The sequence below is a fragment of the Amblyraja radiata genome, chromosome 7, assembly GCF_010909765.2.
Source record: "Amblyraja radiata isolate CabotCenter1 chromosome 7, sAmbRad1.1.pri, whole genome shotgun sequence".
Taxonomy (NCBI): Eukaryota; Metazoa; Chordata; class Chondrichthyes; order Rajiformes; family Rajidae; genus Amblyraja; species Amblyraja radiata.
In genome coordinates this window covers 51,994,007-52,020,179 of record NC_045962.1, presented here as the reverse complement: position 1 = coordinate 52,020,179, position 26,173 = coordinate 51,994,007, and the positions used below count along the sequence as shown (strand labels likewise).

General features: G+C 45.3%; 1 protein-coding gene across 2 annotated transcripts in view; it reads right to left on the bottom strand.

Moving 5' to 3' along the window:
• traf3ip1 (TRAF3 interacting protein 1) overlaps nt 1–19,852 on the bottom strand; it is a 76,087-nt gene extending 56,235 nt beyond the window's left edge. Inside the window, exons 1-2 of one of the 2 annotated variants that reach the window (XM_033024519.1) lie at nt 19,551–19,852; nt 4,643–4,711 (exon numbers count right to left, since the gene is read on the bottom strand). In XM_033024519.1, the coding sequence (XP_032880410.1) occupies nt 4,643–4,711; nt 19,551–19,673 (192 nt within the window). In that variant the 5' untranslated portion in view covers nt 19,674–19,852. The remainder of the gene's footprint in view (nt 1–4,642; nt 4,712–19,550) is intronic. The other variant, XM_033024520.1, reaches the window with a different exon arrangement.
• Between the last annotated feature and the right edge of the window lie 6,321 nt (nt 19,853–26,173).

Below are 26,173 nucleotides of genomic sequence, written 5' to 3'. Positions count from 1 at the left end.
CAGGTAGTGGGATACCATTGGAACTGGTGGAAATGCTGGGCGATGCTGGATGTAGAGGCAAATGGGGTGAAAGATGAGGAGCAAAGGAATTCCATGTCTGTTTAATCTGGGGGATGAAGGGGTGAGTAGATATTCAGGAAATGGAGGAAATGCAGATGGGGGTGCCAGTTCACAGCATCTGCAGTCTCCAGTGTTTCAATTTCCCAACATCTGTAGTCTCTAGTGTCTCCATTTTCCAAAATATGAAATCTCTTGTGTCATCCTTTTCTAGCATTTGTTGTCTCTTGTGTCTCCAGAATTCATTGATGTAATGGAAGTACTCATTGATGTAATGGGGGAAACCCAAGGGGTGAAAGTCTGGAACCCAGATTTCATCAGAAAAAAATCTAGTGTGAGATCAAAAATACCACAACAAAGATCAAAATAAGAAAGGAAAACAATGCATGGAAGCTTGATTACACAACAGTTCAAGCAACGAAAATACACAGGATTTCATCTCTGGAACTGCGAGGATCAAAGGATGAAAATTAAAGAAGTGACAACCCTAAAGTACAATAAAGAGGTACTGAAATCATGGACCACAACTAACCCTAGGACCTGACAAAGCATAATAAGAGAGGGACTCTTGCTTTTGAAGAGGGTTCCAATAGGATCCAAGATTTCACAAACAGCTGGGAACACAAGCAGCTTTGGGAAAATAGCAAAAAGACACACACAATTTTTTGTGAAGTGTTAATCAAATGAGTTAAATATTGCACATCTCCTAATTTTACAACTGAAATTTTAAAGACTGTATATTAATCAGTTATAATTTTAAAACAAATGGCAAGTTGTGTTTGAAGTAAATTGCATGGATAACTCTTAAAAAAACATGTTAAAAGCCTGAAAGAGTCAACTTGCTTGGTCAGTTACTCCTCAAGTCACCTCACTATACTCCACCTCCACCCATTTATTATCAATATATATCTTACCCACAATCAGTCATACAAGATAAATGAGGCACAAACCTAGATTACAAATGCAATATTTACCAAATAACCAAATTTTAAAAGCAACAATAAATATAAAACAGATTGAGGCAGTAGCCTTTTATCTTCAAAAAAACAATATCCACAGCATGATTGTTACAAAGTAATGAAAGGATTTTATTGCATGTCATTCCTTTAATGTTTTCTAATGACATTATGATTGACCATCATGCATAACACACCCAATGAATCAAAAGTATTAAAGTTTCAAATTTATGTTTCATCATGGTATGTGGAAGTGGTTTACAACATACATCAAAGAATAGTAATTACTTAAGAATTACTATCATTTACAGGTTATTATGGCTTTGCTTCAATATTTGAAGATTATAATCATAAAAGCAATTTTTATTTTCCTGAGTTCTTGGCATGAAAATTGTTGATCAAATATATTAAAACAAAAGCTCATAATTTATGTTTGAAATAGTAACAAACTAGTTGATTCTGCTTGACATTTTTCATGGAGAGTCAAATATATTAATTTTGTTAAAATGAGAGCATTTTGTGATTTTTTAACTATTTTCCCCAGAGAGATTATATACATTTAACTGAAGCCATATTGTAATATGAAATGTTTTTCTCTGATGAGCTTTTTGTTCTTCAGTCAGTGATATCCTGGACTCTATGGGACAAAATCATTGGAATCTTTGAAAGATTTTTGCAAATAACCTGAGACAATAGATGGCTTATTAACCAGACCCAGAAATTGCTGGAGGGATCCAGCTCACAGATTGGATTTTCCACCGCGATCCTAAGATCATATTTACTTTTCCATCATAAATCTCCAAATATTCATATGGTAAATGCAACAAGGATATCTTCAATGTACAAAGATATATCTCTTTAACCAATTTATCAAACTAACAGGACATTGTAATACATGGTTATTTGAAAGTCATGAGGTTTTTTTTCCTATCTCCTAAATCCACCAATATTGGTGGGTATTGCAAACATGCCATTATGCTTCCAGTAACTTCTGCAGGTGCGCTTGAACAACCTCTGGGAAATAATATCTCTTAAGATACAGGGAGGAAAGGAATTCATACATTTACAACACCAGTTGCTTGAATGGGGTCACCATTGCCAGCACATCTGACTAACTTCTGAATAGGCCAGTCACATAAATAGATAATAGCTCTTAACATCCTTTGCTCATACACAATTAAAAAAAAGTAACAAATCTTCTTAATCTAAGTTTTGTTTTAGAAAGCAAGTAACATCTTGGAATGTTTGACTGCTAAGTCTCAAAGCAAATGTTAATGGAGTCATTGATATGGCTGACAAAAACCACATGTTCATAACTTTCTAAAGATGGTATATATTACAACAGAATCATAAATGGTACAGAAGGAAGCCATGCTACTCAGCCAATGCCAGCTCCAATAAAACAATAGTGCCGTTCTCCCTCTCCATCCCCTTAATTCTGCAAATCATTGGCCCTTAAGCATCAATCCAATTCCCTTTTGAAACCTCTGATTGGCTTAATTATTAACCATACGTACAGGAGTTCCATCGCTACTCTTAGGAAAAAAATGTTTTCCTCACATTCCCATGTATCACATTCATTACTTTGAAGTTTTATCGTTGAAACATCCTTTATTAACCAAATAGCAACCAAGTAACCAAGACGGTTGACATGAGCAAGGGCATAGACTTTGTCTATATGGACGTCAACAAGGCCTATGATAAGGTTCCACATGGTAGACTGCTCTGGAAGGTTAGATCACATGGCATCCAAGGAGAGGTAGCTGCCTGGATACATAATTGGCTTCATGGAAGGAAGCAGAAGGTCGTGGTGGAAGTTATTTTTTTGAATGGAAGCCGGTGACTAATCCTGTGCCTCAGGGATCGCTGCTGAGCCCGTTGCTCTTTGCAGTTTATATTAACGATGGAGATGAGAATATGCCAGGCATGATGAGTAAGTTTGCACTTCACACTAAAGTAGGTGGTATCGTAAACTGTGAAGATGGTTATCAAAAATTACAACAGGAACTTAATCAGCTGGGCAAGTGGGCTGAGGAATGGCTAATAAATTTCAATGCAGATAAGTGCGAAGTGTTGCACTTAGGGAAATTAAACCAGGGCATGACCTACACAGTGAATGGCACATCCATGGGGAGTGTTATAGAGCAGAGGGATCTAGAATTACTAGTGTGCAGTTACCTGTCAGTGGTATAACAGCTATATAGCATGGTGAAGAAGGATTTAGGTATATTGGCCTTCATCAGCCAGGCTATTGAATAAGGCTGTATTTGGAGTATTGTGTTTTAGTCACCAGCAAAAGGAAGGATGTCATTAAGTTTGAAAATGTGCAAATAAGATTTATGTTGCTAGGACTCACGGGCCTGAGTTATTGGGAGATAATGGGCAAGCTAGGACTTTATTCCTTGGAGTGCAGGAGGCTAAGTGGTAATCTTATGGAGATGTATAAAATCATGAGGGGAATTGAGAGGATGAATGCTCAGGCTATTTTACCCTAGGTAGAGGAATCCAGAACCAAAGGTCATGGGTTTGAAGTGAGAGGGGATAGATTTAATAGAATCCCAAAAGGCAACCCTTTTCTCAGAGGGTGGTGGGTATAAGGAATGAGCTGCAGGAGGAGATAATTGGGACAGATACAATAACAATATTTTAAAACAACTTCTACAGGTTCATGAATAGGGAAGGTTTAGAGGGATACGAGCCAAATTTGGGCAAATTGGACTAGATTAGATGGGGCATCTTGGTCAGCATGGACGAGTTAGGCTGAAAGGCCTGTTTCCATGGTGTACGACTCTAACATACTTTCCTTTATTCTGCCAAATCAACCATGTTACGATAACTTCCTATTAACACGCGTCTCCAAACTTTGTTCCACAAAATCTGTGACTTAGTGGAGTGAACAGCAGGTTTCAACCACAACAATAAAAGGCAAAATGAACAAAGATCTCTCTTATTTGTAGTATTTACTCAGATTTTCCAATTTATCAGAACTGATAGTTATATTTTGAATACCTAAACAGCCGTGCATCTGAAACGCATTTCTGTGGGACACAGGAAGTAAGCAGCTGGACACACTATGCTTTTTCATACTAACTTCAAACAAACATCCACATCAGGCCACCTAATAACATTGGAGCACAAGTAGACCAAATATTGGTTAGATTGTAGTTAATCTATATATTTCATTCAAGTATTGTGGCCTATTGATACTTCCAGCCATCAAAAAAAAAATCAGCATGTCATAAATTTGCTGATAATTTGAGACTCAGTAGCAACCTCTCGGGAACATTACTTGTTACAACTGCAAATCCAATTGCACATCTTTTATCTTCATACTGTCTATAGTACCCCAACATGTATCCAAACCAAGTTCAAAGTCTACATTCATCTCCATCAGGTCTCATTTTGAGATTCTACATACAATCTAAATTGAGGAGGGGTCAGTATTAAACATTTTCGGCCGATCTCCCCACTGTTCTCCTTGGTGGGATTTTAAAACGGCCAATTAACCCTCAGATCATTTAGATTTTATAGACATTAATTTAATTATCTTAAATTATTTTGTTTAGGCTAATCTTATATTAGCTCAATTTATAAACTCTTTTCAATGTATACAATAATTTCCTACTTACCTTAACATTGTCAGATTTCATCTCAAAGTCTGTATACAGTCCTTTCAAGAACCCGGTGATCCTTATAACCTGTAAACAAAAGAGCAACTTAAACTTGTATTTATTTGACTGCTGGTAGTATTAATGGCTCATTCAGTTGAGAAACCTGCCTCTTTATCATTCAAAATGGTTATCATCATTCCCTTCTCAACAAACTGACTCTCAAGCTCTGTAGTCTTACCAACCATATGCCCATCAAATTTCTTCTCAGGAATTTGAATACACCGTCAACCTCCTGTACCGTGATTCTCTCACAGAAACTGCAAGTTTAAATTCCTCCTAAATCTCATCTTACTAACAGGTTAAAATTCAAATCTAACCAAACTCAAATGAAATACTCCGAATGTACTTGCAACCTCAAATTTCCCCTCACTGTACTCCATCTGCCACATTTGGTCCACTCACTTAACCCTTCTAGCCATATATTTTTTATAAACAATTTCATCCTTACTAGAAGTCACTAATATTTTGGCAGTTTCTGGTAAACATTCAATAATTATGGAAACCTGAATAAAAGACCTAAACAGTTTGCACCATTGGACTTTTGAGAAATCACCACGGCATGTTTGTTGATGTACCATAGTGACAGAAAAAACAAATTCAATATCCATGCAGCACAGATTACAACATCATTGTTTATGTACTTCAAGCGTACAAATATTTACAACATGGTAACAAGTCAACTAAGCAACTACAGGTATATTGAAATGATTTCGACTTTCTGGTCCACATTCAATATATAACATGTTGTAAATGTTTTAAGCAATGTATCAATGTGTCAATGTATCTATCCACTGCTGGGGCATGAGCTCACTGTCAAGACCCTCAAAAGTAGGAATGTAATGGGAAAACCTACTGAAAATTGGTGTTACGCCTGCTTGAATTTAGGACGAAAGAAAATGACTATCAATCTGATCTTGTGCTATAACTTCAAATGCTAAATGGTAAGTTTTATTTTTTTATTTAAAATGTTGAGAAATTAATTACCAATGATCTCTGGGAACTTTAAATAGTATCAATAAACCCTTGTCCAAAGTTATTACATTGAATTGTTCACATTTGAATATTAATTTACATTAAATAATTTGCACGCCTGTGAAGTGTCATTTTTTCTATGTTCTGCAAATCATGAGTTTGCACTGGATCATGCGATTGTGTGGCCAGAATGCATCAATGTCTGTGCAGAGAATGCGCGTGTTAGAACCATGCAGCAGAGTCTAGTCTCCACTCATCACCGACATGCTTACCATTAGACAAAGACCTCACCCTGTCAAGACCCTTAATGGGGAACAAGGAAATAGCAGAAGAGTTGAACAGGTAGTTTGGTTCTGTCTTCACTAAGGAAGACACAAACAATCTCCCACATGTACTAGACGATAGAGGATCTAGGGAGACAGAGGAACTGAAAGAAATTTGCATTATGCGAGAAATAATATTGGGTAGACTGACGGGTCTGAAGGCTGATAAATCCCCAGGGCCTGATGGTCTGCATCCCATGGTACTTAAGGAGTTGGCTCCAGAAATCGTGGACGCATTGGTCATCATTTTCCAATGTTCTATAGGTTCAGGATCAGTTCCTCTGGATAGGAGGGTAGCTAATGTTATCCCACTTTTCAAGAAAGGAGCAAGAGAGAAAACGGGGAATTATAGACCAGTTAGTCTGACATCGGTGGTAAGGGAAGATGCTGGAGTCAATTATTAAAGAAGTAATAATGGCGCATTATGATAGCAGTAAAAGGATTGGTCCAAGTCAGCATGGATTTATGATGGGGAAATCCTGCTTGACTAATCTTCTGGAATTTTTTGAGGATGTGACAAGTAAAATGTATGAAGGAGAGCCAGTGGATGTTGTGTATCTGGACTTTCAGAAAGCCTTTGATAAGGTCCCACAGTGGGCAAAATTGGAGCACATGGTATTGGGGGCAGAGTATTAACATGGATAGAGAATTGGTTGGCAGACAGGAAACAAAGAGTAGGAATAAACGGGTCCCTGTCAGAAGGGCATGCAGTGGCGAGTGGAGTGCCGCAAGGCGCAGTGCTGGGGCCGCAACTATTTACAATATATATTAATGATTTAGATGATGGGATTAAAAGTAACACTAGCAAATTTGCAGATGACACAAAGCTGGGTGGCAGTGTGAACGGCGAAGAGGATGCTAGGAGGTTGCAGGAGGACTTGGACAGGTTGAGTGAGTGAGCAGATGTTTGGCAGATGCAGCATAATGTAGATAAATGTGAGGTTATCCACTTTGGCGGCAAGAACAAGGAGGTAGATTATTATCTCATTGGAGTCAGATTAGGAAAAAGGAAAGAGCAACTAGACCTGGGTGTACACCAGTCATTGAAAGTAAACATGCAGGTACAGCAGGTAGTGAAGAAAGCTAATGTAATGTTGTTCTTCATAACGAGAGGATTTGAGTATAGGAGTAAAGAGGTCCTTCTGCAGCTGTACAGGGCCCTGGTGAGACCACATCTGGAGTATTGTGTGCAGATTTGGTCACCTAATTTGAGGAAGGACTTCCTTGCAATTATGGCAGTGTAGTGTAGGTTCACGAGGTTAATCCCCGTGATGGCAGGACTGTCATATGAGGAAAGATTGGAAAGACTGGGCTTATATTCATTGAAATTTAGGATGAGAGGGGATCATATACAACATAAAATTATAAAAGGACTGGGCAAGCTAGATGCAGGAAAAATGTTCCCAATCAGGGCTCTCACTTAATTTTTTTTCCCTGTTGCCAGCCGGGCAACCTTGCCAGCTTTTTAGGTTACCAAATGACAGTTTAGGTGGTCATTTAAGACGGTTTGCATGACGCGTGCGATAATGTGCTCGGACGAAGTGCGTGGTTACCAGTCTGAATTATGCTCAATGAAGCATTCACATATTATTTCTACTTCAAATAATGCCACAAACTAAACATATTCACCAATCATGACATGATATATACCACAATGACATGCAGCAAAATTATAATACAGTATCTCAACTTTTTTTACACATTGCAATTAATGCAATTTCTATTAGTTCTTTCCACTTCCAAACAAAAATGTGGTTACCATGACATGGCCATTGCTATTAGTACAGAAACACTCTCGCTTCCCACATAATTTATCCATAACAAAATATACAGGTTGCAAGGAAATTTCTAAAGGCATTTTATGATAATAGCCGACTATACCCATCTGACAGGTTAAACATTACACTAACTGACAAGAGATGGCCAAAGGACATAACTGCAGCAAATGTTCTTTTGGAAATATGTTTAAAAGTGTCAAAACGCCACATTACCGGACATTCAGATTAGATGTACATGTTGTGAACAGCAATGAAGATACCCAGTTTGTACGCACCAGATAATTTTTTTTTATTGATAAACGCTATTTCCATCATTCCCACTTCAGAATTAACATTAAAATCTCAACTGAAATATCTCCTGACCAAATTTGTGATGTATATGACCGACTGTAGAAGTAAAACCTGGATAAATCCAACGTATAGTTGTGAATGTACACAAAAAAGCTGGAGAAACTCAGCGGGTGCAACAGCATCTATGGAGCGAAGGAAATAGGCAACGTTTCGGGCCGAAACCCTTCTTCAGTATAGTTGTGAATGTTGCTCATTAAATAACTACAGTACTGATACTCCATATTAAGAGCATTGATTTGCCGTTAAAATGAATTCTGTAATAACGTGTCAACGGTAGCAGTGACAATCGAACACTGCAGTTTTAATGTTTCATGTGTTCACAATTTAATTAATCCATCTTTATGGACTAAAACAAATAATAGCATTGGGAATTAAAACACATTTGATTGCATTCCGTTATCAAAAATAGTCAATGTTCGCTCTGAAGACATTTCCAGCACAATAGGGTCAGGGGGGAGGGGTGTGTGTGAATCAGTGCGGGGTGGATAGATGGCGGGGGGGGGGGGGGGGGGGGTGGGGGGGGAGAGGTTGAGAAGGCAAACGGTGCGGAATGGATGGATTGAGGCAGGTGAATTAGTACGTGTTGGTTGGAATATGTAAAATTGTGAGGGGAGAGCACGGGGGATGTCAGTGGTGTTGAATGGGGGGGGATCAGTATGGGATGGATGGGGGGGGGGGATCAGTACAGGATGAATGGGGGGATCAGTACAGGATGAATGGGGTAGACAAAAATGCTGGATAAACTCAGCGGGTGAGGCAGCATCTCTGTAGCGAAGGAAATAGGCAACGTTTCGGGTCAAGACCCTTCTTCAGACTGTTCCCCCCCATTCTTCTTGAATGGGGGGGGGTCAGTACAGGATGGATGGGGGGGATCAGTACAGGATGAATGGGGGGGGGGGGTGGTCAGTACAGTGTGGATCGGAGGGTCTGTGCAGGATGAATGGGGGTTCACTACAGGATGAATGAGGGGTTCAGTACAGGATGAATGGGGGGGTCAGTAAAAGATGAATGGGGGATCAGTACAGAATAAATGAGGGGATCAGTACCTGTATAGGGTGAATGGGGGATCCGTACAGGATGAATGGAGGGGATCAGTAAAAGATGAATGAGGGGATCAGTATAGGATGAAAGAGGGGATCAGTACAGGATGAATGAGGGGTTCAGTACAGGATGAATGAGGGGGATCAGTAAAAGATGAATGGGTAGATCACTACAGGATGGATGAGGTGGATCGGTGCAGGGTAAATGGAGGGTGGGTCAGTACGGGATGAATGGAGAAGTGCAAGATGGATGGGAAGGGGGTAAGTACAGGATGAATTGGGGGACCAGTGTATGATTAATGGGGGGGGGGGGGGGGTGGCAGGAGAACCAATGCGAGGTGGATAGGGTGATCAGGGCAGGATGAATAGGCGGGGGTAGATGGGGAAGGGAGACGTAATAGAAACATAGAAAATAGGTGCAAGAGTAGGCCATTCGGCCCTTCGAGCCTGCACCGCCATTCAATATGATCATGGCTGATCATCCAACTCAGTATCCCATCCCTGCATTCTCTCCATACCCCCTGACCCCTGTAGCCACAAGGGCCACATCTAACTCCCTCTTAAATATAGCCAATGAACTGGCCTCAACTACCTTCTGTGGCAGAGAATTCCACAGATTCACCACTCTCTGTGTAAAAAATGATTTTCTCATCTCGGTCCCAAAAGACTTCACCCTTATCCTTTAACTGTGACCCCTAGTTCTGGACTTCCCCAACATCAGGAATAATCTTCCTGCATCTAGCCTGTCCAACCCCTTAAGAATTTTGTAAGTTTCTATAAGATCCCCCCTCAATCTTCTAAATTATAGCGTGTACAAGCCGAGTCTATCCAGTCTTTCTTCATATGAAAGTCCTGCCATCCCAGGAATCAGTCTGGTGAACCTTCTCTGTACCCACTCTATGGCAAGAAAGGGAGCACAGGGGATGTCAGTGAGGACTGAATTGAGGCGGGAATGGGGATCAATGCGGGATGGAGAGGAGGGGTCTCAGGATAAGGGGGGGTGGAGGGGGGCGTACAAGAGAGAGAGAGGGGAGAAGGGGCCGAGGAGGTGGGGAGGAAGGAAGGTCAGCGCCCCTCGGACAACATCGCCACGCTGCCTTGGCCGTCACTGTCCACCGCCAAGTGCTGCCGCCAAAGGGGGAGGCGGTTGGGATCTTCTCGCCACCGCCTCCCCTTCTCCGCCAGCCAACAGCAAGGTGCGGGGCCGAGCGGTGCAGCTCAAAGATCATATAGCTATAGGATCTTTGGTTCAGCTGCTTCAGACGGTGGAAGGAGGCCTCCCCCTCCCTCCCTCGTCCCGGCCTCGGCGTGCGAGAGGGTTTGTTTTGAAAGCGGTTATCGCCGTTAACGGATTTGCAAGCAGTGGCCGCTATCAGGGCGGGCGGGGTGTGGGAGGAGGAGGAGATGGAGCCGCTATCGCGGCCGCTGCTGCCGCTGTGCAGGACCCGTCATTCGCTCTGACCCTTCGTCACCCTGCATCTAGTATCTTTGCCCCGCACTACAGCCGTCGCCGACACGAAACGTCACGTTCCTTTTCTCCAGAGATGCTGCCTGACCCGCTGAGTTACTCCAGTTTTTTCTGTCTATCTTTGGTATAAACCAGTATCTGCAGTGCCAAGCCGAGCAAAATGAGTCAGCAATTAGGTGGCCCGGCGGCACTTTGAGTGGTCATTGGCACCCGGGCAACCGTTAATTTCGAGCCCTGCCAATGATGGGGGAGTACAGAACCAGGGGCCGCAGTCTAAGAATAGAGGGGAGGCCATTTAAAACTGATATGAGAAAAATCTTTTTCACCCAGAGAGTTGTGAATGTGTGGAATTCTCTGCCACGGAATGTTGTAGAGGCCAATTCACTGGATGAATTTAAAAGAGAGTTAGATAGAGCTCTAGGGGTTAGCGGAACCTACTCATTCCTGTTGTCCTTTCCATTTATTTTCCCCGTCACAGATTATTAAGGGATTGGACACGCAAGGGCAGGAAACATGTTCCCAATGTTAGGGTAGTGCAGATCCAGGGGCCACAGTTTAAGAATAAGGGGTATGCAATTTAGAACGGAGATGAGGAAAAACTTTTTCACCCAGAGAGTTGTGAATTTGTGGAATTCTCTGCCTCAGAAGGCAGTGGAGACCGATTCTCTGGATGCTTTCAAGAGTGAGTTAGATAGAGCTATTAAAGATAGCGGAGTCAAGGGGAGAAGGCAGGAACGGGTTACTGATTGTGGATGATCAGCCATGATCACAATGAATGGCGGTACAGATTTGAAGGGCCAAATTGCCTCCTCTTGCACCTATTTTCAATTTTCTAGATTCAGGAGGAATGTTTCCTCTGACTGAAAAGTCTAGAACTAGGGATCAGTGTCACAGACTAAGGGGTAGCCTATTTAGGACTGAGATGTCGAGACATTTCATTCAAAAGATGGTAAATCTTTTAATTCTCTCATAAACGATCAAAGATTGTTCAATTAATAAGGAAGGAATATGCAGATAATGCTGGAAAATACTGCTACTGTACAAAATGACATGATCTTGACGAATGGTTGAGCATCGACAGATGATCGATTCCTGATCTTATTTATTTTCATTCTTTTGAAGTGGCATTGTAATTGATTATCACACTTGGATAAATAGATAGGCTGCTTTGGTGCACCTTTCCATAACTGCCTTTAGATTTAGTTATTAAGGCTAGGAGGACATTGGAAGTATTAATTTTAGATCATATACATGCTATGATCACATTGTTACAATTGTAGTGGCCTGGTCAAGGTCAGGAAAAGACCAGACGCCAGGCGGTTTCAAACAGTAGTCTTTTAATCCCAACAGCGAGAGTACACCACACACACACACCTCGAGAGCACTAAACCCAGGGTCGTCTCGAAACCTCGTGGCAGACCAACGCCCCTGTCCCTCAATCGGCGAGGGGGATGATCCAAGGAGTGGCCTACCCCCCAGGGACCGCAACAGGACCCCCCCAAGTACCCGAGGCACGAAACGGACAGGAGGGCGTACACGGCGGCCAGCCCGGGTGCACACAATGCCCGGCCCCGGAACATGCGACTGATCAACAGGTGCGGGGGACGGAGTAGCTAGAGAAGGGGGTACCCTAGACAGAGGCCGCCCTCGCTTACGGGGCCGCGCTACCAGCACCGGCTGATCAATATCAATATGTGCTGGCTTCAGCCGCGCAACTGAAACAGTCTCATGCCGACCCCCCATGTCCAGGTCGAAAGTCGACGAGCCATGTTCCAGGACCCGGAAGGGACCTTCGTACGGCCGCTGGAGAGGTGTCCAATGCGCATCCCTGGAAGACGAACTGGCAGTCCTCCAGAGCAGAGGGAACGTGCGGATGGAAGGACCCATGACGAGACGTGGGCACCGGCGCCAGCTTGCCCACCGTCTGCCAAAGACGTTGCAGAGCGTCCGAAGGCTGCTCTACCTGGCCATGTGCCGGCGGGATGAACTCCCCGGGCACCATCAACGGAGACCCATACACCAACTCGGCAGAGGAGGAGGACAAGTTCTCTTTCGGTGCAGTGCGGATCCCCATCAAAACCCACGGCAGAGCGTCCACCCAGTCCGAATCATTGAGCTGTGCCTTCAGGGCATCCTTAAGTTGTCGGTAAATGGATCCCTGGCGAGCTGCATGCGAATGTCGGGAGGTAGCTGCTGCAGGTAGGCGTATTTAAATAGAAAGCAAGGTTCATGGTCCCCCATTGGGGTGAGCATGTCTTCCAGAGGGCAGACGGCCGGCGGTCGCCCAGGCGTCCATTCTGAAAATCCGAGCTGCCCGCTCAGTGTCACCTAGGCCAAACCTCCTGATAAGAAATTCCTTAAGGCCAGTATATTTATTTGTTACCGGGGGGGCCCTGAGGAAAGGCTTAACTTGCCTCGCAGTCACTTGGTCAAGCGAGCCAACCACGTAATAGTATTTTGTCTCATCTGCTGTAATACCTCTCACAGCAAACTGTGCCTCTGCCTATAGGAACCAGGTGTCGGGTTCTTCGGTCCACAGAGTTGGGAGCTTCAGCGCAACAGCGTTATTATCCATATCCATCACGACGCGTGATGAACGGCGTGGGGTCACCAGTGTAGTGGCCTGGTCAAGGTCAGGAAAAGACCAGACGCCAGGCGGGTTCAAACAGTAGTCTTTTAATCCCAACAGCGAGACTACACCACACACACACCTTGAGAGCACTAAACCCAGGGTCGTCTCGAAACCCCGTGGCAGACCAATGCCCCTTTCCCTCAATCGGCGAGGGAGATGATCCAAGGAGTGGCCTATCCCCCAGGGACCGCCACACAATATTGTTTGCTGCTTTGTAATTTTTCAAAGAAGATGTCTTGGCAAGGCCATACTTTCTTAACTCAAACTGATGTGGCAACCTGTTAGGCCAAAAGTGAGGGACCACCTTTTTAAGGATCAATTTTCTGCCTAGGCTACCTAACATTGTATACGCTCTATCTTTATATTTTACAGGGGGAAAAATGTCAAAAGTTTTTGTTTTTTGTGTATAATATTTTTTATTAGAAGCATATACATATCGTAATCAAAACACACTTTGTTTATCAATTACATGTTGTTAATAGCTGGGGTCCCAGCTATCAAAATAGCTGGGGTCCTCGTTTATCAATTACATATTAACACTGCTTCTAATTGTTTATTTTTATTTATAGATGGAAAGAAAGGAAAAAGGAAAATGAAAAAATAGAACAAATTACCAATAATACAACTTAGGAGATAGTTCCGTAGATTATAAAACATAACTATTCATCTAATCTTGGATTCAGATTCTCAAATTCACCTGGACCATTTCCGACATCCCCCCACCATTTCTAGACGTCACCATTTCCATCGTAGGTAAGAGACTATTAACTGACATCTACTACAAACCCGCTGACTCCCACGGCTATCTGGCCTACACATCTACCCACCCTGCTTCCTGTAAAGACTCTATACTACTCCCAATTCCTCCATCTACGCCGCATCTTCAAAAGCATCTCCCTCTTGACTTAAACCTTCTACCCTACCAGCCGTCGCAAACAACATATAAACCTCCAACGTTTTCGCCACCTCCAACGGGATCCCACCACTGGCCACATCTTCCCATCTCCTCCCCTTTCAGCTTTCCGTAGAGATCGTTCCCTCCGTAACTACCTGGTCAGTTCATCCCTTCCCACCCAAACCACCCCCACCCCTGGTACTTTCCCTTGCAACCGCAAGAAATGCTACACTTGTCACTTTACCTCCCCCCTCAACTCCATCCAAGGACCCAAGCAGTCTTTCCAGGTGAGAGGCAGAGGGTCACCTGCACCTCCTCCAACCTCATCTATTGCATCCGCTTTTCCAGGTCTACATCGGTGAGACAAAGCGCAGGCTTGGCGATCTTTTCGCCCAACACCTCCGCTCAGTTCGCAATAACCAACCTGATCTCCCAGTTGCTCAGCACTTCAACTCCCCCTCCCATTCCGAATCCGACCTTTCTGTCCTGGGCTTCCTCCATGGCCAGAGTGAGTCCCACCGCAAATTGTAGGAACAGCAGATTATATTTCGCTTTGGTAGTTTACATCCCAGCGGTATGAACATTGACTTCTCCAATTTCAGGTGGTCCTTGCTTTCTCCCTTATTCCCCTCCCCTTCCCAGCTCTCCCACAGCCTACTGTCTCCGCCTCTTCCTTTCCTTCCTTTCCTTCCTTTCCTCCCCCTCTCTCCCCCCCCCCTCCCCCCCGACATCAGTCTGAAGAAGGGTCTCGACTCGAAACGCCGCCAATTCCTTCGCTCCATAGATACTGCCTCACCCGCTGAGTTTCTCATGCTTTTTTGTCTACCTTCGTCTATACTCAACAGGTCACATAACATTTGTGAAGAGAGAACAGATTGATGATCTTCCATCAGAGCTAGGAAAGTTTAGAATGCGAACACATTTGCAAATTGCAAAGAAATGGCAAAGGGTGGAGGATACAAAAGGAATGGCTGAGAGGATACAAAAGGAAACCAAGAAACTGAATCGGACAAATGATGCAAGAGATTGTAGTGTCAGTTCAGAACGGCTGTTAGGACTTGATAATAACTACAATCAAACTGCTTGTTGGTTCTAATCCTGAGATGAATGAGAGGAAAAAAAAGGATATAGATCAATAAGAAAATGGGGAGAGAAAGAAAAATCAACAATACTGGATTTGCAAAACTAAGCACTGTAGGTGCTGGAAATCTGAATGTGTGAGAATGCTTGAAATGCTGGAACGTTCGGCATATCTGTTTGGATGACAACACACTGCACACCACCCCTATTTTTTTTGCTGCCTCTGACTTCCATACCAAAATCAATAGGGCTCTCAACCACACCTGTTTCATTTAGTTTAGTTTAAGTTTTAGTTTAGTTTATTGTCACATTTACCGAGGTACAGTGAAAAGATTCTGTTGCATGCTAACGAGTCAGCAGAAAGACAAAATATGATTACAATCGACCCATTTACAGTGTATAGATACATAGGGGAATAACGTTTAGTGCAAGGTAAAGCCAGCAAAGTCTAATCAAGGATCGTCCGAGGATCACCAATGAGGTGGTTAATAGTTCAGCACTGCTCTCTGGTTGCGGTAGCATGATTCAGTGGCCCAATAACAGCTCGGAAAAAACTGTCCCTGAAACTGGAGCTGTGTGTTTTCACACTTCTATACCTTTTGCCTGAGGGGGGGGGGGGGGGGGGGGGAAGAAGAGGGAATGGTCAGGATGCAACTCGTCCTTGATTATGCTGCTGGTCTTGCTGAGGCAGCGTGTGATGGTTTGTGTGATGGTCTGGGCTGCTTCCACAATTCGCTGCAATTTCTTGCCATCTTCAATGCAGCTGTTCCCAAACTAAGCTGTGATGAATCCTGATACAATGCTTTCTATGGTGCATCTTTAAAAGTTGGGGAGAGTTGTAGGGGACATTCATTTCCTGTTCTTTTGCTCTCATCCCCTCTTTTTTCAACCAGAGCACGGATAATGATCTCTATGTCCTCACTTTCCACTCCACTAGCCCACAAATTCAACAGATCATCCTGATTTTCAAGGTCTTCAACACAATAACACCAAACTTACATTCAGTTCCACTCCCATTATATTGATGGTTGTTCCATCCATAACTTTCTACTTTTTCCCATTATCACAGCAGCTCACTATACAACTGCAGGAGATGCAACACCTACACTTTGCTTCATCCTTACCCACGTATCCTTTCCAGTGAGATAGCCATTCACTTTTACCAATTTCAATGTATTGCGTCTGATGTTCATCACATGATTTCCCCTGCATTGGAGAAACTAAATGCACACTGGGTGATTGCTTTTCAGAATTTCTTCCTTCAGAGTGAACCTGATCATGAAACGTTGGCTGTGGTTTAAAAGATGGCTGTCACTTTAATTCTACATCTTACTCTGAACTGTGCCTCTTGGAGTAATGGATCAAAGCCCCATACAAGCTCTAAGAATAGCACTGTATCTTCCAACCAGGCATTGTACAGCATCCAGCACTTAACACTGGATTCGACAATTTCAGAAACTATCCTTTCCATTTTGTTTCAGAACTGGCCAGTTTTGACAGAAGTTTAACCTGTAAAGTTACCTCAATTTTTCTTTCTGTTCAGATGCTACCCGATCTGCTTAGAATTTCCCACATTTTCTTATTTCAGATTTCCAAATTCTATTGTGTTTTGTATCTAATTTTCAGCAATTCCCCTCCCTGTTCTCATTCTTCCATTAACATCCTCCAAAAATGCCTTTATTGTCCTCTTTCAGCCATCACCATTACTTCATCCAGTCTCTCTTGGTCTCCACCCTCCCCTACTCTGCATCTTCAACAGTTTGACTTTTTTTTTAATGCTTCCCAGTTCTGATGAAAGATCATTGACCTGAAACATTAAATCTGTTTCTCTCTTTGCCAATGCTACTTGACCCGAGTATTTCTCAGTTTCTGTTCTTTTACTTCTAACATGTGGTTTCTCTTCATCTGAAGCTCCATTCCCACCTATACTCAGTCTTGAACGTCAACCACTCACAATCACACAGTGGATCCATAAGAAGCGATTAAACTGTGTAGTTTTGCTCTCCATATCCACCAATTAATTTGCTTGCGCTGAAATCACTACAGAGAATGTTTACTCAATTGATCCAGGAATAAAGTGGTTGATCGAAACTATTTACAATTTAAGTAAAAATTGGAGCGGATATTATCAAACCAATGTTCTGAGAGGGCTTTAATCTAGTGGATGCTAAGAGGCGCTTTCCTATAGAAAATAGGGGTTGAAGTTTGGCTTTAACAGGGTCTCTTATTTCAGGCAGGTGAGGAACTTATTTTCTCAGATGATAACGGATCTCTGGTATTCTCCACCCTAGAGAATTGTGGGGGGCGATATCGTTGAACATATTGAGTCATAGAGAGTCATAGAGTGATACAGTGTGGAAACAGGCCCTTCATCCCAACTTGCCCATATCAGCCAACATGTCCCAACTACACTAGTTCCACCTATCAGCATTTGGTCCATATCCCTCCAAACCTGTCCTATCCATGTACCTGTCTAACTGCTTCTTAAATGTTGGTATAGTCCCTTCCTCAACTACCTCATCTCACAGCTTGTTCCATACATCCACCACCCGTTGTGTAAAAAAGTAACCACTCAGATTCCTATTAAAACTTAGACGGTAGACAAAAATGCTGGATAAACTTAGCGGGTGCAGCAGCATCTATGGAGCGAAGGAAATAGGCAACGTTCCGGGCCGAAATCCTTCTTCAGACTGATGGAGGGTGGGGGGGGGGGGGGGCGGGGAGAAGAAAGGAAAAAGGAAGAGGAGGAGCCCGAGGGCTGAGGGAAAGCTGAGAAGGGGAGGAGAGCAAGGACTACCGGAATTGGGAGAATTCAATGTTTATACCACTCGGGTGCAGACCGCCCAAGCGGAATATGAGATGCTGTTCCTCCAATTTCTGGTAGTGCTCACTCTGGCCATGGAGGGGACCCAGGACAGAGAGGTCGGATCGGAATGGGAGGGGGAGTTGAAGTGCTGAGCCACAGGGAGGTCAGGTTGGTTAATGTGGACCGAGCTGAGGTGTTCGGCAAAACGATCGCCAAGCCTACGCTTCGTCTCACCGATGTAGATCAGCTGACATCTAGAGCGGTGGATGCAATACAATACAATTCAATTTATTGTCATTTGGACCCCTTGAGGTCCAAACGAAATGCCGTTTCTGCAGCCATACATTACAAACAAATAGACCCAAGACACAACACAGTTTACATAAACATCCATCACATTGCTGTGATGGAAGGCCAAAAAAACTTCTCTCTCCACTGCACTCTCCCCCCCCCGATGTCAGAGTCAAAGTCAAAGCCCCCGGCGGGCGATGGCGAATTGTCCCGTGGCCATTAAAGCCACGCCGGGTGATGCAGGGTCGCACACCGGGTCTTGATGTTAGAGCCCCCGACGTGCGCTCGCAGAGACCCGCCGCCATTCCAAGCCGCGCGGGGCAGTGATGTAGGCCCCGCTCCAGGAGCTCTTCAACCCCGCAACTCGGGCGGGAGAAGTCGCCGCTGCGGAAGCCCCGAAAAGCGGTCTCCCTCCAGGGACCCGCGGGCTCCCGGTGTTACCGTCCGCCAAACCCGCAGTTGCAGCCACCGAATCTCCGGAGGTCGGGCCGCAGCAGCGTCCATAGATGAGGTTGGAGGAGATGCAGGTGAACTTCTGTCGCACCTGAAAACTTTTCCCCTTCACCTTAAACCCATGTCCTCTGGTCCTCGATTCACCTAATCTGGGCAAGAGACTGTGCACCTACCCGATCTATTCCTCTCGTAATCTAATATAACTCTATAAGATCACCCCTCATCCTCCTGTGCTCCAAGGAATAGTCCCAGCCTACTCAACCTCTGCCTATAGCTCAGACCCTCTAGTCCAGGCAACATCCTCGTAAATCTGTACAATTTTCAGCTTGACAACGTATTTCCTATAACTGAACGCAATACTCTAAATGTGGCGTCTTATACCACTGCAACATGACCTCTCAACTTCTATACTCGCATACTACAAGAGTGACAGACGTTTAAAATTCAAATAAATCATGGTTATGAGTCGTCGAGGGCAAATTTGTAATTTTACTGTATGGCGAAGCGGCTCGACAGGCCTTCTCCTGCTCTCGTGTGTCGATTGTCGCTTTATTTGACTCCCTGCAGCACCCACACCGCCCATCCTCCCTCGCCTTCCTCATCACCCGGCGCCAAATGCTGACGGCTCCTGCGTGTTTACAGCGGCGTGCGCTACAAGAGCCCTGAGGAACCAAGTCCCACAGCGTCGCCTTGTCCCTAGCAACCAGGCTCGGCTCAGGGGGGAGGGGAACGAGGGCACTGCCGACCAGCCTCCGCCCTGACCCGCCGTCCGCTCACCTCGGTAAAGATGTCGTGCAGGTAGCGAAAGGGCGGCTTGCTGAGCAGCTTCTCGGTCAGAGGCGGCTTCTTGATCACTTTTCCCAGCGAATCTTGAGTGCGTTTCACGAAGTGGGAACTCATGGTGCTTCTTCGGCCCGGGCCCCCTTCCCTTTTTCTTGCTCCCTGCGCGTCCGGTGCGGCGAGTGGCCCAGGCCGGGTGCGATCGAGCTCAGCTCCTCTCCCCCTCCCAACGACTTCAAACCGGCTCCTACCCAACAGCCACCGCGCACACCGCCCTCCGTCACGGCGCAGAACGCGCCAGCCTAGCAACGGCCGCAACACTGAACACACGTGATCCGCCAGTCACGTGATCAGCTGCTGTCGTCAAGGCAGGGCCACTGTGTCAGCAGTCAATTGCCATCTGTGATTCCATGGCAACTTCCACCGGGATCGCAGTTGCACCCTTTCCCGTGAATGATTGGGAGCTTAGTCCAATGCAGAACTATTAATGTAAAACGCATGCTGGTGAAAACTCTCAGCAGGCCAATAGACAATAGGTGCAGGAGTAGGCCATTCGGCCATTCGAGCCACCACCGCCATTCACTGTGATCATAATAATAATAATAATGTCTTTATTTATATAGCACATTTTTAGTCAACTTGCATTGACCCCAAAGTGCTTCACACAATTACTTCCATACAGACAGGCAAAGGTGGGTGAAGTGTCTTGCCCAAGGACACACACAGGCAAAGGTGGGTGAAGTGTCTTGCCCAAGGACACAACGACAGTATGCACTCCAAGCGGGATTCGAACCAGCTACCTTCCGGTTGCCAGCCGAACACTTAGCCCATTGTGCCATCTGTCGTCCACGATCATGGTTGATCATCCTCAATCAGTGCCCCGTTCCTGCCTTCTCCCCTTATCCCTTAACTCCGCTATCTTTAAGGGCGCTATCTAACTCTCTTGAAAGCATCCAGAGAATCGGCCTCCACTGCCTTCTGAGGCACAGAATTCCACAGATTCACAACTCTTTGGGTGAAAACGTTTTTCCTCATCCCCGTTCTAAATGGCCTACCTCTTATTCTTAAACTGTGGCCCCTGGTTCGGCACTCCCCTAACATTGGGAACATGTTTCCTGCCCCTAGCGTGTCCAGTCCCTTAATAATCTGTGACGGGAAAATAAATGGTAAGAACAGGAATGAGTAGGTTAATCTATGATGAGCGGTTGTCAGCACTGGGCCTATACTCGCTGGAGTTTAGCAGATTTAGCGTAATGCTCTGTGTTCTGTTTCACAGAGACATGGCTCAGCCCCAGCTCCCCTGACTCAGCGGTCCAGCCTGAAGGGTTCTCCATCCACCGTATGGACCGTACCCTGGCATCTGGGAAAGGGAGAGGAGGGGGCATCTGCCTCATGGTCAACTCTGCGTGGTGCTCAGACGTGGCAGTCCTGTCCAACTCCTGCTCTCCGCACCTGGAACATCTGGCGATGAAATGCCGTCCCTTCTACCTCCCAAGGGAATTCACCTCCATTATCCTGACCGCGGTCTACATCCCACCCCAGGCAGACGTCCGTCTGGCACTGGAGGAGCTGCACGCCGTGGTCAACAAACACCAGACGTCTTACCCCAAGGCATTTACCACCATTGCTGGGGACTTCAATAAGGCAAACTTAAAGAAATCACTCCCTAACTTCCACCAACATGTCTCCTGCTGCACCAGAGGACCTCACACCCTCGACCACTGCTACACCACCATCAAGAATGCCTATCGTTCTATCCCTCGCCCTCACTTCGGTAAATCCGACCATACCGCGGTGCTGTTTCTTCCTGCCTATAGGCAGCAATTGAAGAGCGCACCCCCAGAAGTGAGGACAGTACAGAGCTGGTCGGGGGGGGGGGGGGGGGTGGGGACTGCATCCCTACAAAAACCTTCCGAGTGTTTCCCAATCAGAAACCTTGGATGAACTTTGAGATCCGCACTCTTCTGAAGTCCAGACACAGGGCATTCACGTCCGATGATACAGTGGCCTACAAGAAGTCCATATACGACCTTAGTAAGGCCATCAAAAAGGCCAAAAGGGACTTCTGCTCCAAACTGGAGGACGAGACAGATGTTCGGCAGCTGTGGCGGGGCCTGAAAGCAATCACCTCCTACAAGGCGAAACCAGGAGGCAGCTCGAATGTCGGCGAAACATCACTCCCTGACGAGCTCAATGCGTTTTACGCACGCTTTGATAGGGAGAATACTGATGTGCCTACCCGAGTCCCCATTCGCTGTGATGGTATTTCAGTCTCAGTCACAGAGGCCGACGTCAGGAAATCCTTCAGAGGGGTGAACCCCCGAAAAGCGCCTGGACCTGATGGTATACCCGGTCGTGTTCTAAAAACCTGTGCGGACCAACTGGCTGGAGTTTTTAACTGACATTTTCAACCTCTCACTTCTGAGGTTTGAGGTCCCCACCTGCTTTAAAAGGGCATCAATTATACCAGTGCCCAAGAAGAGTAAGGTGACGTGCCCCAATGACTATCGACCAGTGGCATTAACGCCGGTGGTGATGAAGTGCTTTGAGAGGTTGATCATGGAGCAAATCAACTCCTACCTCGACAAAAACCTGGACCCACTGCAGTTCGCTTACCGCCACAACAGATCAACGGTGGATGCGATCTCGCTGGCCCTCCACTCCGCTCTGGATCACTTGGACAACAAAAACTCATATGTCAGGCTGTTATTCATCGATTACAGCTCGGCATTTAACACAATCATCCCCTCCAAGCTGGTTAACAAACTCGCAGAACTGGGTCTCTGCGCATCCCTCTGCAATCGGATCCTCGACTTCCTCATTCACAGACCACAGTCTGTTCGTATTGGTGGAAATGTGTCAGCCTCGATAACAATCAGCACGTGCTCAGCCCCCTGTTGTACTCACTCTATACTCATGACTGCGTAGCCAGTCACAGTGCGAACTCCATCTACAAGTTCGCTGACGACACCACTGTTGTGGGACGTATCACTGATGGGGATGAGTCAGAGTATAGAAGAGAGATCGAGCAACTGTCCATATGGCGCCAGCGCAATAACCTGGCCCTCAACATCAGCAAAACCAAGGAACTGATTGTGGACTTTGGAAGGAGTAGGAGGGGGACCCACAGCCCCATTTATATCAACGGGTCGATGGTCGAAAGGGTCAAGCTTCAAATTCCTGGGCGTGCACATCTCTGAAGATCTTTCCTGGTCCGAGAACACTAATGCAATTATCAAGAAAGCTCATCAGCGCCTCTACTTTCTGAGAAGATTACGGAGAGTCGGTTTGTCAAGGAGGACTCTCTCTAACTTCTACTGGTGCACAGTAGAGAGCATGCTGACCGGTTGCATCGTGGCTTGGTTCGGCAATTTGAGCGCCCTGGAGAGGAAAAGACTACAAAAAGTAGTAAACACTGCCCAGTCCATCATCGGCTCTGACCTTCCTTCCATCGAGGGGATTTATCGCAGTCGCTGCCTCAAAAAGGCTGGCAGTATCATCAAAGACCCACACCATCCTGGCCACACACTCATCTCCCTGCTACCTTCAGGTAGAAGGTACAGGAGCCTGAAGACTGCAACAACCAGGTTCAGGAATAGCTACTTCCCCACAGCCATCAGGCTATTAAACCTGGCTCAGACAAAACTCTGATTATTAATAACCCATTATCTGTTATTTACACTTTATCAGTTTATTTATTCATGTGTGTATATATTTAAATTATGCTATATGGACACACTTATCTGTTTTGTAGTAAATGCCTACTATGTTCTGTGTGCTGAAGCAAAGCAAGAATTTCATTGTCCTATACAGGGACACATGACAATAATCTCACTTGAACTTGAACTTGAATGAGGGGGGGACCTCATTGAAACATACAGAATAGTGAAATGCTTGGATAGAGTGGATGTGGAGAGGATTTTTCACTAATGGGAAAGCCTAGGACTCAAGGTCAAAGCCTCAGAATTAAAGGACGTTCTTTTAGGAAGGAGGCAAGGAGAAATCTCTAGTCAGAGGGTGATGAATCTGTGGAATTCTTTGCCACATAAAGCTGTGGAGGCCAAGCCAGTGGATACTTTTAAGGCAGAGATAGATAGATTCTGGATTAGTACAAGTGTCAGAGGATATGGGGAAAAGGCAGGAGAATGGGATTAGGAGGAATAGATAGATCAGCAACAATTGAATGACGGAGTAGACTTGATGTGCCGAACAGCTTAATTCTACTCTTATTCCTTATGAATGTCTATCAAATCAAAGGAGATTGAGAGGAGGAGGTGGTCATGCTGACAAAGAGATTAGTCTGAAGGGTCTCGACCCGGCACGTCACCTATTCCTCCTCTCCATCGATGCTGCCTCACCCGCTGAGTTTCTCCAGCATTTGTGTCTACCCAAGAGATTAGTGGAAGCTGGTTTGTTGCTGGCAATCTGTTTTAGAAAATACAAGGGGACAAATGAAACCGACAAAGGTGACTTAAAAAAAAAAAACTTAAACTGGGATACAAACTAGACAAGTAACACATTGCAGATTGCTGGAAATACGCAACGGGACAGGCAGCAATTGTGATGACAAAACTGTTAATAATGGAAAGGCTGGTTATCTGCAATTATTGAATTCAATGTTAATTGATGAGTGGTGCATTGATGCTGGTAAAGTATTAAAAGGTCAAAGGAAGTAATTTTTTTTTAACAGGTAGATGTTTCTTCGGAAAGTATCTGGAGAAGGAAGTCGGTAGAGGGAGGTGTGAGCCAGATTTTTAAAAAAGGAAATTGTTCCTTTGGAATCCTTGAAGGGGTGGGAAACACATCTGATGATAGTATTCCAAAGAAATTGTTGGAAATAAGTCTGGAAGATCCATTGAAGCAAAAGTGAGGATAAAGAAAACATTCTGGGTTAGAACAGAGTGGATGAGACCAGGTGGTAGAAATAGAGCATAAATAGTTGAGAGCCCTTTAGGCTATAGTGGAATGAAATCAACAGTCAGAAACAAATTAACTATGGTGTGGTCATCAGTACAGATATTATCGAGCTAGAAAAATGGTGAGAATGGAATTAAGGCCTTAACTGAATGTAACGTGGGAGGGTTGAGCTCTGGTGTCTAGATATTGGGGACTAACCAATCCCCCAAGGTGGAGCGGTTGAGGAAAGGAAAGCAAGGGTCAAAGATATGTGAAGTTCCTTACTATTGTCTGTAGATTTAATTTTACATGTAATCCATGATTTGTCCATAAAGATTAATCCATATTTTCATTTTGTCATAAGGGCCATACAGATTTATGCTGATGTATCATTTTTAAAATGCTAACCATTGCCCGTCCACTGTCATTTCTCTTCAAGGTGGTTTCCTATCTACCACTGCACTTCGTGCCTTTGATCCCTTGTTTGAAACATTCATTGGTTTCCGATTGAACTACATCACTTTCAAACAACATAAAATATTGACATATGGTGCTCTTTACTTGGGGCCCTTTACAAGATGGTTATCTATCTATCTATCTATCTATCTATCTATCTATCTATCTATCTATCTATCTATCTATCTATCTATCTATCTATCTATCTATCTATCCTCTATTACTATTACATCTTGACTCTTCCGGTTTGCGTTGTTATTAAATTTGCGCAAAAACAGTACCCTATATCGCTAGGATTTTTTCGCCACCTTACTCACCGTTCTCCTCTGCTCCAAGCACACCAAGTTTTTTTCCAATCGGTGAAATATTACAAAAGTTATTGGTCTGTTATTCGCAAGGACGGCAACGCCCCTTCCGGCACCCGCCGAGTTAATCACCGCCTCCTTCAGGAGCAGAGGGCTGTGTTCCACGGGCGGGGGCGGGCTGTGTTCCGCGGGCGGGGGCTGGCTGTGTTCCGCGGGCGGTGGCGGGCTGTGTTCCGCGGGCGGGGGCTGGCTGTGTTCCAGGGGCGGCGGCAGGCTGTGTTCCGCGGGCGGGGGCTGGCTGTGTTCCGCGGGCGGGGGCTGGCTGTGTTCCGCGGGCGGGGGCGGGCTGTGTTCCGCGGGCGGGGGCGGGCTGTGTTCCGCGGGCGGGGGCTGGCTGTCTTCCGCGGGCGGGGGCTGGCTGTGTTCCGCGGACGGGGGCTGGCTGTGTTCCGCGGGCGGGGGCTGGCTGTGTTCCGCGGGCGGGGACTGGGAGCCGCTGAGTGAGTCCAGAGCCGGGCCCTGGAGCTGGTGAGTGCAACCGGAGCCGGCAACCGGTGAGCCCCCACACCTCCCCACCACTCCCCTACACCCCCACCTCCCCTACACCCCCACCTCCCCTACACTCCCCACACCACCGCCTCCCCTACACCCCCCCACTCCCCTACACCCCCTCTCCTCCCCCTCTATATCTCTCTATATATAAAACTAAAACTCATCTTATCTTCCGGTTTGCGTGGTTTTTCTATTTGTGCAAAAATGGTACACTATAGTGCTATGATTTTAGTACTCACTCTCCTGTGCTGCGAGTGCAACAAGTTTTGTTCCGATCGGTCGTATATTGTAAAAGTTATCGAGGTTTTAAAATCTTAAAAAACGCGTGCGCAGATTTCTTCAGTCAGCGCCATGCAGATTGGTCTCTTCTCTTGTCAGCCACGGCCAGGATGGCGACGCCCCTTCCTGTCC